Source organism: Coenobita brevimanus, chromosome 40 (genome assembly GCF_032717465.1).
Source record: "Coenobita brevimanus isolate Jiangsu-jjx chromosome 40, ASM3271746v2, whole genome shotgun sequence".
Lineage (NCBI taxonomy): Eukaryota > Metazoa > Arthropoda > Malacostraca > Decapoda > Coenobitidae > Coenobita > Coenobita brevimanus.
Window position 1 is genome coordinate 59,687,051 of NC_136993.1, and position 19,129 is coordinate 59,706,179.

General features: G+C 40.8%; 1 protein-coding gene across 1 annotated transcript in view; it reads right to left on the reverse strand.

Moving 5' to 3' along the window:
• The window catches only part of LOC145397144 (uncharacterized), a 65,599-nt gene that overhangs the window by 17,273 nt on the left and 29,197 nt on the right, over positions 1–19,129 (reverse strand). Inside the window, 5 exon segments of the mRNA XM_080270341.1 lie at positions 614–721; positions 4,512–4,674; positions 5,071–5,249; positions 6,128–6,364; positions 18,123–18,310. Of these exon segments, the coding sequence (XP_080126467.1) occupies positions 614–721; positions 4,512–4,674; positions 5,071–5,249; positions 6,128–6,364; positions 18,123–18,310 (875 nt within the window).

The window sequence follows — 19,129 nt, forward strand, 5'->3', positions numbered from 1 at the left end:
TATCCCTATTCTCCATTAACTGGCTAAGCTTAAACACCTTCAAACCTGATGTACTTTTGTACTCTATTCTTGCTACCTCCAGCCGATTGTATAAATTGGAAGATATCCCTGGCGGTGAAGAAGGAAATGAAGATCGTATCCAAGCCTTCCAGTTTGAAAAGCCTCCCTTGAACAGGAAAGTCATCTAAACTTTACACAAGTAAAATGAAAACTACGTCAACGGACCGAAAAAAATTAAGTCTTTTAGCGATAGCAAAACATATAAATATATAAATAAAATTAACAAATATATATATTATATGTCAAGGCTGGAGAGGTATGCTCTCTTTGGTTAATGAAGTCCCCTAACACCTTTTTCTAAGCGATTCCTTATTTTTGCTTATTACAACTTACTGTCCTATATTGTGTTATATAAAGCTTTCTAACATCGCCATACTCTGAATAAATAACGAACAGACGTATAATAACCTGCCATATCCAAAAATACATTGCTACGGAAAAGATGTTCTTCCCTAACTGCCGAGAATATGGGCCCAAGACGATGACGGAGTGAAGATGTGGACAAGCTTGAGGTGGCTTGAAAGTTTATCCGATATTATGAAAAGGAACTGGCGAACGCCTCCCCCAGCAGGATAAGGGAGGCCAGGCCCAAACCCAAGAACAGCAGGTAGAAGGCGCCCTGGAGATGGTTCAGGCCCAATGCTATCTCTTTCGTATCATCCTGGAATATAAACTCGCATATATATATATATATATATATATATATATATATATATATATATATATATATATATATATACTGTATATCTTCATCATCAGCCGTTGAGGTCCACTGCAGGACCGGCCTATCCCTCCCGAAGCAGGGACGATACAGCCAATGTATCTCTACCAATTGGCTTAAGTTGTCTGGTAGAGATTGTATGTATGGTGAGAAGTGCTTGTAAGTGTAATTGTAATGTTGGAGTGGCTTTGGATGTGTGCGTAGTCTGTGAACCAAGTGTAACCGGCCCGCGCAAGCCGACTGGGTGCAAGCATACTTTATAGTAAGCGACACTGGTTCAACCACAGCACCCCTTGTGTCAACCAATCCAGTACGTGGCCAGGTGAACACTCCCAGAGTTTATTACCCTGGTGGGGCGCGAACCCTGGTTCCCCCGTGTGCGAATCGCACGCTCTACCACTGTACCACAGAGGCTTATATATATATATATATATATATATATATATATATATATATATATATATATAATAATATATATATACGGTACATAGAGAGAGAGAGAGAGAGAGAGAGAGAGAGCAATGAAAAGTGCAAAACATGCATTTTATGGCATATTTTCGAATTTTAATACTTTCAAAAACAACTTTACCAGTGCAACTTGTCTGCTGCTAATCGCTGCTATTCAAATAGGGAGGTTCGTTCTGGAAATAAGGGAATAATCACAGAAACTCTGATTTTTCCAAATCTATCATAAATGAATTCTTTGTCACAGGCTTTACCCACGGGCCATCAGAAGACAACACATTGCCTTTTATGCCACCGTTAGTTCAGTTGTTGTTGTTGTTGACTTAAGAGGACTATAGCATTTATCATTCCATGAATTTTGTTGCGTTACCTCGGTCTGTGTGGCTGAACAAGCCCATCAGCCGATAGCAAGCAACTGCCTCTCAATGGACCGATGTTTCCTTGTGGTAGACAGTGCCTCGCGATGGTGACGCGTGGGGGGATGTCTGTAAAGGTTTAGTTCCCCGATGGACGCTGCATTTGCCTCTCTCCGCTTAGTTAACAGAGGCACACTAGAAGGCTCCACATCACTCCGTTATTCGGTTACGTGGTTATCATCCAGCATTGTCAATGTTTCCTTCGGTAATATTTTCTTAATCAATGGCATTAGATGCTGTGTTCTTCATGAAGTAGTTTGGGTCTTGTTGGGGGCAGGACGACTTAGATCAGTGCCTCACGACTGTGCGAGGGTCTGAAGACTAATTTTTAGTGTATTCTTGCAACCTCCAGGCGAAATAAATAACTTCTGAAGGGTTTTAAAAAGCTAGAAAGTATACATGTAAATTTCATTAACTCCTTCAATAATAGAGGTGTGTCTGAAATTTAATACAGTCGTCTGCTGTGGTAAGAATAAACTGAACTAATACGTCATTGGACTGAAAGGGCTAAAACTGACAATTTTAGCCACCTATCATTTTACCCCCAGAATAAGACATGTGGTAGTTGTTTACCTCCACGGCCACTATTCTTGTTGGTTAAGGAAGCTGTCTAACACCTTTTCCTAAGCGATTTATTTTCTATTTCACCCTACTCTCCTCTTCTGTGTTACATAAAACCTTCCAGTATTAATGTACTCTGCATAAATAACTTGCAAAATGATATCAGTCAGCCGTATCCAAAAATAAATCACTTAGGAAGAGGTGTTAGGGAGCTTCTTTAACCCTAGATTAGCAAGGTCAGGATTTGAGTATGAGTGGCAAGGTGGTACCTGATTCAGTACTAACTTTGGAAAATGAAAATAAATATGAAAATTAAATAGATTTTAATTACAAAATTTGTTCAAGGTAATGCAATGTATTTGCAAGAGTTCTAACCTAAAACTACTGAAAAACAAAGAAAAATATAATTTATATGAACTAAATAATAGTCAAGTATGTAGCAGCAGTGGGAGCGTCGGACTCATCCCAGGGCACCGTTACATGTCCTCCTCCGCCTCCTCCACTTCCCCCCCCCCCTGTATTGAATGTTTCTGTTGTTTACCTTCTTTTGTATAACACTCTTTTAGCTGCAAACTAACACACAGAAATACATAATTATATTAACTAGTAAGCGTATGCAGCCTCGACTTCACGTTAGTGGCAAGATGGTACCGAAAAATGGACCAAGAAGCATAAAACCGACGTTTTACACGGAAGCAAAACCTACCCACCATGCACGACCACAGCAGACCTTGAACTGAGAATACTGTGGAGGGCGGCCACAGACGCCCATAGGCGGCGGTGTGGTAAAGTTGAATAGGCCTATGGTACTGACTGGCGCCACCTTGCTAATCTAGGATTAACCGAGGGGATAATGCTCTGAGGTCCCCCAGACATCTACTGAATTAACAGGCACTGGGGAGAAACAGTTTAAATCAGATCCACCCATTTAATATTTGGAAATACATGGGGGCATTAGTTCAGTACTCCACTATCGGATTTCCATGTTACCATAAACCTCCCCATACCATTCCTCTGTCTTGTCTACGGTCTCCCACTTCCTCTCCCCTCCTCCTCCTAACTCACATACACTCTCCTAGTCAATCTCTTATTCTCCATTCTATCCACATGTCCTGTTATATCCCATGCAGAACCCGGAGCGTTTCCCACAACCTAAATAGTCTCAGGTAGAAGCGACAATAAAGGATTAAAGAAAACACTTGAAACCATGAAGAAATATCGTACAGCGAAACAATTTTAACTTCTGGCCAACTATGGATACAAGACCATCCAGCCTAGTTATTCACGAAAGCCAAGAGTATGATAAGACTGGGATTAATCTTCTACGTTAAGTCTCATTAAAAAAAAAGGGAGGGGGAATACGAACAAAAAGGTGTGCACGCAGAGAATGGAATTCTCGCGCACCCATCAGTTGGTCTGATACTCAAACATTTGACTCTGCCCTGTGACACTGACCTTCGACTGACTGCTCAGAATCTACTTCCGTCATCCCTGCAATGCTCTGAACCCTCGAAGAAAGTTTGTTCTGAATCAGACGGACACTGTTTAAGGTGACCTAGCCATGTGGACTTGATTGCTTACTTTTCCTGTGATCTTGTATTTCTTTTACTGCCTTCAGATCGAAATCCGTTCTTGTCCTCCCCTGAACCTTTCCACAAAGCTTTTCTTAAAACTGATATACACCGTTTATGCTTGTCTTGCTGTTTACCTTGACATTTGACCTGTTTCTCAAAAACTGTAGGTCATTCCCTTGGTTGATACCTCAACTCTTCCACCAAGTTTAGACCAAGCTGGATTAAAGGCACTTTAATTATTTTGTTAACAGACACACGTGTCAAACTTTGATGTTGCCATGTGGTCCTGACCTTTGAATGATTGTCCTCAAAACTTGTCTCTTTACTGTTGCCATACTTTCAATCCTTCCATCAATATTGATCTAAATACGATGGACGATGTGTAAACTGACTTTACCAAGTGAAACACTGGCGTAGCCTTGTAACCTTAACCTTTGCCCTGTTGCTCTATACAGCATTACGTCCGTCCGCAAAGTATGGTTAAAATCAAATAAAAACATTGTGAGTTACTTTGTTCACACACACACACACACACACACACACACACACACACACACACACACACACACACACACACACACACACACACACACACACACACACACCTGCGCGCGCGCGCGCGTCGAGTAAAACAAAATACCACCTCTTGCTTCACGGGCAGACATCATGGGCATATCACAGGGACAGAATCTAACACTAGAGCCACACAAGTACCAGCAGCTCAGAAGTTAAAGATTCCATTGAGGCCACCGGGGTCTTCTCTCTGTTCTCTTTAATGCGCCTTGCCACCACCTCATCAGTCCAATAGCTGGTGACTCCGGCGCCCTCCATACGATTTAGCAGCTGCTTAAACCGTGAGAAGAATGGCGCACCTTTCCTGAAGATGCAAAGGCTTTTTGTAAATAGTTGTTTGAATGGTTTGTTTTTACCTGACAGAACTAACCTACTCTTTGTATTATAAGTTGTAGTTGCATGGAAGTCTATGTGCTGATGTTAAATGGAAAGATCGAGTCTCCTAGGTTACCAGCCAAATCTACGTGCCCCATTTGAGTACATTTGGCTCTTAGCTCATTTTATAAGGTTAAAGTTAATTGTGATTGGACGTTGATGAGTTGTTGTTATAAGGAAGGAAAGATTCTCATTGGTTACTAGCAAAATCTACCCTCCTAATTTGGGTAAACATGGCTTTCAGCTCAGTTTAAAGAGACAAGAGATATTGGACTGCAATAAATGCACCATTGAATTCGTTAAAATTACAGTTCCAGCAGCTCACCGGAATCCCCATCCCAGGTTGGCCAGGACTGATATTCCTTTGTTGCTAATGTAGAATGGTGATCGTCCTCGGGAGTCCGTGTGGCGTGATGCAACGATGACAGAGATGTAGTTCCTGAATGCGATCAGGCTATATCCACCCGCCTTGATTTTCGCCAGGGCCGTTTCGGAGTCTATCAGCTAAGGAAGTCAAGGAGTGACATAATTTAGAAGTGGCTGAGTCTAACGTTAAAAAAAAGAAGACTATAACTTCGTAATGGCAAAAGTTCCATTTTATCCGTTAGCGATCATTTTCCTCAACCGACGAGGGAACTAATGGAAATGTGCATTTTTATATATTAATCAAATGGGGAACACAAAATGTTTAGATCTAGACCTTTAAGCTTACATCCAACAGCTGGTAAGTTAAGAGCTCTTCCAGGGAAAATTCCGCACATACGGTAGTAACTCAGACCAGCAATGAATTTGCGTCAGTCTGATGAGATATTTCTGAAGGTTATTTTTTATGTTGGCAGACGAATTTATTTTAGCCTAGGGTGACCCCCTTCGGTAAAGGGATTAATATTGACTGTACCTAACCCTTCCAGTTGGTGAAACCTGTCCTATGATGAAACTCACATGGTGGTAACCAGAGTACCGTAATATTACAGGACATCTTGGTACTTCAGGGAAAAAAATAGTGATCTGCCACTTTATCATAATAGCCTGTCTTTCGTAATGGCTAGCTGTCACTTCAGACTGGATGTCTATCACTTGACAAATGGCTCTGTAGCTTCAAACGTCTTTGTCACTTTAATATGTTTATCGCTTTAAAACCACTAATCTGTATGTAGGGTATAAAGAAAAACAAACACTTCCTAAATCATGTTCATTTGATTAACCACTGCATTTCACTATTAGAAAATTAATGAAATTACTTCTTTTAACATGAACGTTGAGGGAAGACTGTAACACATACTTTGATACAACACCATAGTTATTCCTATTCCCATCTTGACTATAGTACGGGTCTTACATAGCCTTAGCCGATGCTAGTACAGTGCTTGGATATAACTTACTTCTATCCCAGCTTCCACTTGTCGCACCACCGGATCAGTGTGCTTCACGAAGTACTCAATGACCGCCCCCTTGTACAGCTTCTCCTCAGTGCCCCATTTCCATCCATCCTGCTTCACCATGTCCTCCAGGGTATCTAGTGGTGGTGATGTGCCCTGGACGGTGAGGTGGGCGATAAGGGAGGACCTGAACCCTGTGGTGATGACTAGACAGAACACCAGCCACCAACCCACCAGCATCTGCGTTGCCAAGGTCAGAATATTAGTACATGTATCTTCACTACAGTGTTTAAAACAGTCTTGCTCCAGTCAGATGATTTCATTTAACTTTAACCCCGGCAGTTGACCAGAGTTCAGACAGAATACCGGCTAACACCTCGCCAGTATTTGCATAAAAATATAGTCAAGGTGTTGTTGAGTCAGTGGTGATCAGAGATTATTTTATTTTACTCCTACTCTCATAAAGCCAGATTATTTTAATTTGTTGAATGTCTCAAATATCTCATGAAACTGTGGAAAAATATTTTGATCTCTAAACAAGACTAGTGTAACTGAAATCAAGGCAATCCCTTCTCTTTAGGAAACGTATGTACATGTACAGCAGCAGCAGATAAGGAAAATGTTGAGGGAAATGTATATTTTAAGATTGTTTACCTCTTTTTGAAGCCCTTGCACTCAGCTTAACCTGACATGTCGGTGGTGTAGTCTGGTCAGGTATCTCCCTTCCCACCACATTCCACTAGCCATTGTCATGGGTTCATGTCCGTCAACTTTGCGTTCCTGATAAGCAGTAAGAAATTCGATTCTCTCTGCTCACAAGCGCTTGCAGCTGCTAAGTGACCAGGAAATTACCCAAGAGCTGAGAACTCTTTACATAACAGTTTGGGAGGGTTGAAATCAGCCAAGTAATGTAGAAAAAATTGAAAAAGAGGACGTTATGTCTGAGGCTAGTGACATTGTCGCTATCTCGAGTGTTAACGATGATGGCATAAGCAGTAGCTCGATACACATGTTTTAGCTGCCCAACCGCACTCTGTTGCTGTTGAAATGATAGCAACCAAGGAACACGTTTTCTATCTATCTATCTATATACCTAGGCTGCTTCCCCCAAGGAAAGGGAGGTAGTCGAGACAGGACGACACACTCCCCATTTACTCATCCATTCAAACACATTCATTCGCATCTTAGCCCCAAAGGGGAGAACGGACAGATCCTCACCGCACCACACCGCACAAGGGTCAACTGCGCAATGTAATCAGTGACATCCGCAGCAGGGCCCTACAGCAGAACTGGTTTACCCCTGCCACATCATAACAGACCCATCCCCTTACCCGCACCTGACCTGACTAGCTGATCAGGAACACGTTTTACTTTGTGAAAAAGATATAATGAATATGTATTACTGTGTATATATAATAGCTAAATGTATAGTACATCACATGCGACGACGATAATGATAATGATGATAACGATGATGACGATGATGATGTGGGTAGTGCAATCTTCCAAATTTGCCGCCATCCTGTTGCAGTGATAACAGACTACATACGGTCTTTATTATGTGAATATGCTACAACAAATGTATATGGTCTTGTGTCTAGACTAGCTAAATATACGTCACGTAGTATATCAAACGTATTGCATGACATTAGCAAATGTGGTTTGTATCGGACATGAAAAAATATATACACCAAATAAATGATGTAAAAATATTTTTATTTATTAGAGCGTGAAAATGGTATTAAAAGAGAGCATCCTAATGTTCTGATGTTATCTGAATTACATAGTTCTATAAAAGAAGTGTGAAGTATAAAGGTAGAGAATGTGATAATATTGTTGAATATCAATGAATGCATGGATGTACTGGAATGAAGTATTATTTAATGGTTTTATATCCTTGTTTTACATTAATGTGGATAATATGTGTACCGTGTGGTGATGATGCCATTAAAAAAAAATGTAGCTTGCCTGGAAAGTGAAACAGTATATTACTATGGAAGCAAAACAGCATATATACTGTGTGTGTGTATATATATATATATATATATATATATATATATATATATATATAAATATATATATATATATATATATATATATATATATATATATATATATATATATATAAAATGCAGGAGTAGACTGTAGCACCAGTCGAACAGGGCAGTACTCCCGAGGTGGATGGCAAGCTGGTGATAGGGAGAGCTGGAGCTCCCGTTTCACCAGCCCTCAGGACTTGATCCTGACCATCCCCCTTTGCTGAAAATTTCAATGCATTCTCTTACACAGAGAGTCGGCCAGCATGCTCTCTTAATACCTCTACCTTCAACTGTCTACACCACACTACATGCGCATAACATATCACACTTTTTATTCACTCTCTTTAGCAATGGCTGCTGCAATATAACTATCAAATGAGGTGGTACCTCGGATTGCCACCTCCGGCAGGGTAGGGCTGGCGGCACAGGGTCCTCCCGGTTGCCATCAAGCGACTGTGCCGGCAGTTACTGTTGCAATTTCTGGTAACGCTCATCAGCAGAGAAGTGAAAGTGCGGCCTTATTCTTCACCAACATCCGCGGTCTTAGCACAAATTTAAACTCAGTTCATTTTTTCCTTCAGTCCATATCCCCTTTAGCCCTTATCCTCACAGAACCACAAATCTCACCCTCTACTGATATATCGCCATTTTGTTCTCCCGGTTACAATTTCCTTACAAACTTTCGTAACAAGGGTGGCACCTGTTGTTATATCAAATCCCACTATGCAGTTGACACTATTTTAAACTTCACTTCATCCAGTTGTGATGACTCATTGTATAAACAAAATTATCATAATATTACCAAATACATTTGTGTAGCCTATCGCTCCCCCAATGCTTCTTCGCAACCCAGTGTATTTGATTCCATATCCACACAGTTGAGTAACCCTAACCTCGCCCTTAGCACCGAAATTACCATTTTGGGTGATTTTTTCATACATCATGTTGGATGGTTATTGCATTCTGCCAAGAATGACAATGCTGGTCTACAAAGCGAGCTGTCTGCAGAATCAATCTCACCCAGCTGATAAAGCAACCAACCAGAATACATGATAATACTGAATATAATGCCCATCTCTTGGATTTATTCTTGACAAATAATCTAGATCAATACAGGATAGAGGTACTTGGATCCTCCAACCACAATCTCATCTAAGCCCCATTAGTTAAACCCCTCACAACTCCCCGTTCTGAACCTGTCAGGGTGACCTGATGGCACTTTGATAGGGTAAACTGGGATGGATTTAGAAATTATCTTGCTGATATTCCATGGCAGTCTTTTTTCTCTAGTGATCCCAGTTCTACCAAGTCCCACATTTGCGACTTAATATTAGCTGGTATGGATTTATTCATACCATGCCAACAGTTCACTAAAAGATCGAACTCTCCAAAATGATTTGATGGCAACTGTGCCAGAGCAACAGCCCAAAAGTCATTAGCATATAACTCTTACTTAAAATCAAAAACTTCTGAATCACTCTCCCAATTTAAAATTGCTAGAAATCATGCAAAAGCTGTATTAAATCTATCTAAATCAAACTCTCTTCAAAACCAACCATCAAAACTACTTAACAACTCTAATGACAAGAGAATATTCTGGTCAACTCTTAATTCTTTCAATAATAACTTTAATAAGTCACCTTCCATTCCCCACTAAAATCTTCAGACGGCAACATTACAAATGACCCACGTGGGAAAGCAGATATTTTTGCCAGTACATTTGCCACAAATTCTACCACAGAGGATCCCAGCAAGAATGTCCCAGTACAATAACTTGACGCTCCCGAAAATGACCCACTTAAAATACAGACAAGACACGTAAAATCCATCCTAGACAATTTACCTACCAACAAAGCTCCAGGTCCAGATGGAATTCCGCCAATTGTTTTGAAAAAGTGTTCCCCTGAACTTGCCTCTGTTTTAGCTTAAGTATTCAGACTATGCATACGTACTTCTTCATTCCCAAATTCATGGAAAGAAGCCAATATCCACCCAATTCTGAAGAAAGGAAGTTCCTCTGACCCCTCTGATTACAGACCAATAGCTGTCACATCTTCTCTTTGTAAGGTATTTGAAACTTTAATTAATAAGCACATTGTTAAGCATCTTGAACTGAACAACTTAATCAGTGATAGACAATATGGTGTTCACCACGAAAGATCCACCATTGACATACTCAGTCTCTTAACTCATACCATCCATCAATCAATTGATCTTTTTGGAGAAACTCATGCAGTAGCCCTTGATATTTCTAAAGCTTTCGACAGAGTATGGCACCGTTCCCTGCTGTCCGAACTCCCTTGCTATGGACTAACGTCTTTTGTTCATTTGATCTCTTCATACCTTAGTGACAGGAAAATAAGAGTTAAAGCAGATGATGTATATTCCAATTTCCACTCAATTAACACCGGCATGCCGCGGGGATCAGTTCTGGCACCAACCCTATTCCTGGTTCATATTAATGATCTCTTATCAGTTACATACAATCCCATCCACTCATATGCAGATGACTGAACACTACATGGTTCATTCACACTCAGACACCCATTTACAAAGTCCCTAACTCTCAACTCAGTACAGCCATCTCCATAAATCAAGACCTATTTACGGTCACCGAATGGGAGCAAAACAACCTTGTCTCATTTAATGCTAGTAAAATTAAATACATACAATTTTCTAATAGACAGATATTGCCAGATTCGTACATTACCTTCAGTGCTACTAATATTCCCATCTCCAAAAGTATTGAAATTCTTGGCGTCTCACTTAACAATGCCCTCAGCTGGACCTCTCATGTTGGATCACCTACTTTAACCGCATCAAAGAAACTTGGATTATTGTACAGAGTCCGTAACTTCTTTACTGATTAGCAGTTAGTTATAATTTTTAAGAGTCATGTACGCTCTCAGCCTGAATGTTGCTCACCCTTGTGGAATGGATGTGGAGAGGTTACATTCAAACACCTAGACAAAATTCAGAACAAAACTGTCAGAATTTTTAACAACCCTGCAATTACAAATAAACTATCTCCCCTTCAAGAAAGAAGGAATGTTGCCTCCCTCGCATAATTTTACAGATATTTTAATGGCAAACGCTCAGACAAAGTTGCGTCCATGGTCCCACCTCTCTATGCCTTCCCTCGTGCTACACGGGCATCTGATAGCGCTCATGACTGGAATGTCGCTCAGCCATATTGCAGAACTTCTGTGTATTAAATATATACAATTTTCTAATAGACAGATATTGCCAGATTCGTACATTACCTTCAGTGCTACTAATATTCCCATCTCCAAAAGTATTGAAATTCTTGGCGTCTCACTTAACAATGCTCTCAGCTGGACATCCCATGTTAGATCACCTGCTTTAACCGCATCAAAGAAACTTGGATTATTGTACAGAGTCCGTAACTTCTTCACTGATGAGCAGTTAGCTATAATTTTTAAGTCATGTACGCTCTCAGCCTGAATATTGTTCACCCTTGTGGAATGGATGTGGAGAGGTTGCATTAAAACACCTAGACAAAATTCAGAACAAAACTGTCAGAATTATTAACAACCCTGCCATTACAAATAAACTATCTCCCCTACAAGGAAGAAGGAATGTTGCCTCCCTCGCATTATTTTACAGATATTTTTATGGCAAATGCTCAGACAAAGTTGTATCCATGGTGCCACCTCTCTATGCCTTCCCTCGTGCTACACGGGCATCTGATAGCGCTCATGACTGGAATGTCGCTCAGCCATATTGCAGAACTTCTGTGTATCAGAATTCTTTCATTCCCCGAACTGCAGCTCTCTGGAACTCGCTTCACCAGAGTTGTTTCCCTCCAAACTTCAACCCACAGTTGTTCAAGTCTAATTGTTACAGATATTTTATGAATAGAGGACACCAGTAAGCTGGTGTATGGATTATTTTTTTTTTATTCATTTGTTTTTCCTTCCTCTGTTCTGTTTTATATATATATATATATATATATATATATATATATATATATATATATATATATATATATATATATATATATATGTATCTCTCTCTCTCTCTCCCTCTATCTATCTATCTATCTATATCTATATCTATTTATCTATCTATCTATCTATCTATATCTATATCTATATCTATCTACCTATCTATCTATCTATCTATCTATCTATATATATATGACTTTGGACCTACACTTACAGAAATGCAATGGGAGAGTTGTCTGTTTTTGCTTTGTGTTTCCACCTGTATCAAGTGATTTTGGGGGGCGAGAAGTAACTGGCAACTGCTTTGTGTTTCCACCTGTATCAAGTGATTTTGGGGGGCGAGAAGTAACTGGCAACTCCTCTGGTGTTGGCAGGAGGTGGTGAAACATTCAGCACGTCAGTGCTTGCCCAGAAGCGAGAGTGGGAGTATATGTTCCTGTCGCTTCGAGCTTGCAACTCCCTTTTCTTTCGTATGGATTACTGTTTGCCTTTTATTTTCCTAGAGTCAAGCTGTCATCCCTGGAAAGTACTGCTTAAGGGATGAGAGGGTCCGTAACATTGCATGGAGGCAGAATAATGTTACTATCGATACGATTTGTGAACTTACTGGATGCGCATAATCGACCGTCATGAAGATTCTTGCCACCTGATGTCGTACCAGAGCACAAGCATGACGGTGGAAAGAAGAGGAAGACTTCCAGAGGTACAGATACGTTTCTGAAGAGGGAAGTAATCAAGAATCCTCGACTGACAGCAGCAGAATTGAAGAGAATGCATCCCCAGCTGTTACAAGACGTCTCAATTAGAACTATCCAACATCGCTTGCAGAAGGAGCTGGATTTGCCAAGCTGCACCGCAGCCAAGAAACCGCATCTCACTGATCGCATGAAGAAGCAGTATATTCAATTTGCCAAGAAGTATGCGCACTGGACATCGGATGAGTGGAGAAAAGTTATGTTTTCCGACGATAGCACAATTCAAGTGTTCCAGGTGTGTTCTTCCAAGGTTCAATGCCCTGCCTCCAGTAGTCGATATGACCCTGCTTACACGGTGCCGACTGTTAAGCATCTACAATCAGTAGTGGTATGGGAGTGTTTCTGAGGTGAAATGGGAAGGGGAGGCATCTATTTTCTTCCTAAGAACTTGATGATGATTGGTGGTCGGTACATTCAAGTTCTGAAAGATCATTTGTTAAACTTTTTTACTATTCATGGGAGAGACATTTTCATGTACGATTCAGCTCCATGTCACAGTTCAAGGAAGGTGACTACATGGCTTCAGGATAATTGGATTGAGGTCCTCGACTGCCCTGGCAACAGTCCGGATCTAATTCCTTTAGAAAACTGCTGGACAAAGATGAAGAAACTCATGGCAGAGAGGAAGACGTCCAATCTGGACAACCTCAAGACTGAACTGGCAAATGTTTGGTGCAAAGAAATGTCCTTAGATTACTTTAGAGAACTAGGTGATTCCATGCCAAAATGCGTTCAAATGGTCCTGAAAAACAAGGGAACATGATTTCATGTTAATGAATGGCATTTCATGACAAACATTGTGATGAACTATGATTTCTGTGTTTTTTCATACCTTTCAGTATCCACTTCAGGACCGGCCTATCACAACCGAAGTGGGGACGATACAGCCAATGTATCTCTACCAAGTGGCTTAGGCTGTCTGGTAGAGACTGTATGTAGGGTGTGAAGTGTTGTAAGTGGAATTGTTGTGTTGGAATGGCTTTGGATGTGTGTGTAGTCTGTGAACCAAGTGTAATTGGCCCTCGCAAGCAGACTAGGTGCAAGCATACTTTTATAGTAAGCGACACTAGTTCAACCACAGCACCTCTTCTGTCCGCCAAGCAGTACATGGCCAGGAGAAAGCTCCCATTACCCTGGCAGGGAGCAAACCCTCGCTCTCCAGTGTACGAAAACGCACACTTTACCACTGTACCACAGAGGCTCCACACACACACACACACATATATATATATATATATATATATATATATATATATATATATATATATATCATCAGCCGTTGAGGTCCACTGCAGGACCGGCCTATCTCTTCCGAAGCAGGGACGATACAGCCAATGTATCTCTACCAAGTGGCTTAGGCTGTCTGGTAGAGACTGTATGTAGCGTGAGAAGTGCTTGTGAATGTGACTGTAGTGTTGTAGTGGCTTTGGATGTGTGTGTAGTTTGCGAACCAAGTGTAATCTCCCCGCCTTATGCCGGCTGGGTCAAGCATACTAGTATGCAACACTGGTTCAACCATAGCACCCCTTCTGTCCGCCAGAGCTGTCAGTGGCTTGATGAACACTTTCCAAAGTTTTGACAACTCTGGTGGGAGGTGAACCCGCGTCTATCAGTGTGCGAAAATCGCACTCTACCACTGTACCACAGAGGCTCAATATATCTATCTATCTACATCTATATATCTATATCTATATATCTATCTATCTATCTATCTATCTATATATATATATATATATATATATATATATATATATATATATATATATATATGAGTAGACTGTAGCACCATTTGAACAGGACAGTACTCCTGAGGTGGATGGCAAGCTGGTGTAAGGGAGAGCTGGAGCTCCCGTTTCACCAGCCCTCAGGACTTGATCCTGACCATCTCCCTTTTCTGAACATTTTCAGTGCATTCATTTACACAGAGAGTAGGCCAGCATGCTCTCATAATACCTCTACCTTCAACTGTCAACACCACACTACATGCGCATAACATATCACACCTTCTATTCACATCTTTAGAAATGGCCGCTGCAATCTTATTATCAAATGAGGTGGTACCTCGGATTGCCACCACCGGCAGGGTAGGGCTGGAGGCACAGGGTCCTCCCTGTCGCCATCAAGCGACTGTTGCTATTTCCGGGAATGCTCGTCGGCGAAGAGGTGACGGTGCGGCCTTATTCTTTACCAACATCCGCGGCCTTACCACAAATTTAAACTCAGTTCATTTTTTCCTTCAGTCCATATCCCCTTTGGCCCTTTTCCTCACAGAACCACAAATCTTACCCTCTACCGATATATCTCCATTTTGTTTTCCCGGTTACCAACTCCTTACAAACTTTCGAAACAAGGGCGGCACCTGTTGCTATATCAAATCCCAATATGCAGTTGACACTAATTTTAAACTTCACTTCATCCAGTTTTGATTACTCATTATATAAATTAAATTGCCAAAACATTACCAAATATATCTGTGTAGTTTATCGTTCCCCCAGTGCTTCTTCGGAACCCAGTGTATTTGATTCCATATCCACTCAGTTGAGTAACCTTGCCCTTGCCCTTGGCAATGAAATTACCATTTTGGGTGATTTTAACATACCCATTGTTGAATGGTTATTGCATTCTGCCCGGACTGAAGACACTGGTCTAGAATGCGAGCTGTTTGCGGAATCATTTAATCTCACCCAGTTGGTAAAGCAACCAACCAGAATACCTGATAATCCTGACCATAATGCCCATCTCTTGGATTTATTTTTGACAAATAATCCAGCTCAATACAGGATAGAGGTACTGTCACCACTTGGATCCTCTGACCACAATCTCATCAAAGCCTCATTAGTTAACCCTCCTACACCTCCCCATTCTGAACCTGTCAGGGTGACCCGATGGCACTTTGACAGGGCAGACTGGGATGGATTTAGAAATTATCTTGCTGATGTTCCATGGCAGTCTTTCTTCTCTAGTGATCCCAATTCTACCCAGTCCCACATTTGCGACTTAATACTAGCTGATATGGATTTATTCATACCAAGTCAACAATTCACTAAAAGATCAAACTCTCCAAAATGGTTTGATGGCAATTGTGCCAGAGCAACAGCCCAAAAGTCATTAGCATATAACTCTTACTTAAAATCAAAAACTTCTGAATCACTCTCCCAATTTAAAATTGCTAGAAATCATGCAAAAGCTGTATTAAATCTATCTAAATCAAACTTTCTTCAAAAGCAAGCATCAAAACTACTTAACAACCCTAATGACAATAGAATATTCTGGTCAACTCTTAATTCTTTCAATAATAACTTTAACAAGTCATCTTCCATTCCCCCACTAAAATCTTCAGATGGCAATATTACAAATGACCCACGTGGGAAAGCAGATATCCTTGCTAGTACCTTTGCAAAAAACTCTACCATAGATGATACCAGCCAGAATGTCTCAGTACTGGAACTTGATTCTCCTGAAATTGCCCCACTTAAAATACAGACAAAATACGTAAAATCCATCCTAGACAATTTACCTGCCAACAAAGCTCCAGGCCCAGATGGAATTCCGCCAATTGTTTTGAAAAAGTGTTCCCCTGAACTTGCCTCTGTCCTAGCTAAATTATTCGGACTATGCATACGTACTTTTTTTATTCCCAAATTCATGGAAAGAAGCCAATATCCACCCTGTTCCGAAGAAAGGAAGTTCGTCTGACCCCTCCAATTACAGACCAATAGCTGTCACATCTTCTCTTGGTAAGGTATTTGAAACTTTAATTAATAAGCATATTGTTAAACATCTTGAATCCAACAACTTAATTAGTGATAGACAATACGGTTTTCGCCACGAAAGATCCACCATTGACATACTCAATCTCTTAACTCATACCATCCATCAATCAATTGATCTTTTTGGAGAAACTCATGCAGTAGCTCTTGATATCTCTAAAGCTTTCGACAGAGTATGGCACCGTTCCCTGCTGTCCAAACTCCCTAGGTATGGACTAACGTCTTTTGTTCCTTTGATTTCTTCTTATCTTAGTGACAGGAAAATAAGAGTAAAAGTAGATGATGTATATTCGAATATCCACTTAATTAACGCCGGCGTGCCGCAGGGATCAGTTCTGGCGCCAACCCTATTTCTGGTTCATATTAATGATCTCTTATCTGTCACTCACAATCCCATTCACTCATACGCAGATGACTCAACACTACATAGTTCATTCACACTCAGACATCCATTTACAAAGTCTAATATCTCTACCTCTCAACTCAGTACAGCCATCTCCATAAATCAAGATCTATCTACAATCAGTGAATGGGGACAAAACAACCTTGTCTCTTTTAATGCTAGTATAACTAAATATGTGCAGTTTACTAATAGACAGATATTGCCAGATTCGTACAATACCTTCAGTGCTGCTAATATTCCCATCTCCAAAAGTATTGAAATTCTTGGTGTCTCACTTAACAGTGCCCTCAGCTGGACCTCTCATGTCAGATCACTTGCTAAAACCGCCTCAAAGAAACTTGGATTATTGTACAGAGTCCGTAACTTCTTCGCCGATGAGCAGTTAGCTATAATTTATAAGAGTCATGTGCGCTCTCAGCTTGAATATTGCTCACCCTTGTGGAATGGTTGTGGAGAGGTTGCATTAAGACAACTAGATAAAATTCAGAAAAAAGGCGTTAGAATCATTAACAACCCTGCCATTACATATAAACTACCTCCCCTGCAAGTAAGAAGGAATGTTGCCTCCCTTGCATTATCTTACGAAGTTGCGTCCTTGGTGCCACCTTTCCATGCCTTCCCTCGTGCTACACGGGCATCTGGTAGCGCTCATGACTGGAATGTCACTCAACGATATTGCAGAACTTCTGCCTATCAGAATTCTTTCATTCCCCGAACTGCATCTCTCTGGAACTCGCTTCCCCAGAGTTTTTTTCCTCCAAATTTCAACCCACAACTGTTCAAGTCTAACTGTTACAGATATTTTATGAACAGAGGACACCAGTAATCTGGTGTATGGATTATTTTTTTTACCCATTTGTTTTTCCTTCCTCCGTTCTGTTATTAACAAAAAAAAAAAATCCAGACGTCTTTTGGTTATACAGTTACCACTCACCATAGAAGATCGTTCCCTTGTTTACAACAATGTCCTAGGTTGCCACTGAATTACAACTGTCAGAAAGATAAACTTAATGATCACTGTTGAAAAAGTTGAATGTTAAAGATGAAAGCTTTTCTAGTTTACTTGTCCTGAGATGCTGACAAAAGGATCAGGAGTTGACTGTTCAAGGAGGGCACCCCAGCCATACAGGAGGCCAGTGTTGAATCGCAGGTCACGACCTACTCTTGTCCCCCATATGTAAACCTTCTGCATGACCCACAGAGTGGTTGCCCACACCACCACCCCGATCAACAGACTCATCCACACCTCATCTGGAAGCCATGAAAAATTATTACACATGTTCATATTTAAGCCCACAAAAAATATAATCATTAATCCTTTTGCAACAAAATGGCTTCACTCAAGGCGAATAAAGTTGTTTTGGCTGCAAGTACTGGGCAGACTATATTATGTTTCATGTGACGATAAAGACGTGACATATATATCATGTGTCTATATACAGCTAGTTTAGATTGTGTTGGTAACGGCAGGTGGACAAACAGCATATGCAAGGTTAACCATAGATAACACTTAAGTGGATGCTCACAAGGTGGTTTGTTGTGTTGCTGAGACAGCTTAGTCTGCAGGTATGGTTGTGGGTGTGACAGTGAGAGCAGAAACTTTTAAAATGATGCAGAACAGACTTTGATAACGCTGACTGAGCCGTTCCATTAACAAACAAGAAATCTACTAGCAAGGAAAAGGAGTGTTGTATAGTATATGGATAATATGGACCACCCTGTATATACTGGAATAAAGTGGCTGATTTTTAATGATTTTGGAGCCATTGGTGGGCTCACTTAAAAGTTAAAACATCTCCATACTTGGATGCACTTCTAAAATATGTAAGCGTTCTGATAAACCAATAATTATTTGTGAAAGAGAGACCGGTGGAAATGAGATATTTGAGAGATGCATGTGGAGTCACATGGAGAGACAGACTGACAAAGGAGGAAGTGAAAAGCGTTGTGGTGTGGGTGTGGATGTGATAGGAAACGTTAGGAGAAACACATTGAGGTGGTTTTGCCATGTGGAGAGGTTGGAGAGCGAGAGACTGACGAGGAGAGTGGGCGAGTGAAGTGGAGGGGGGA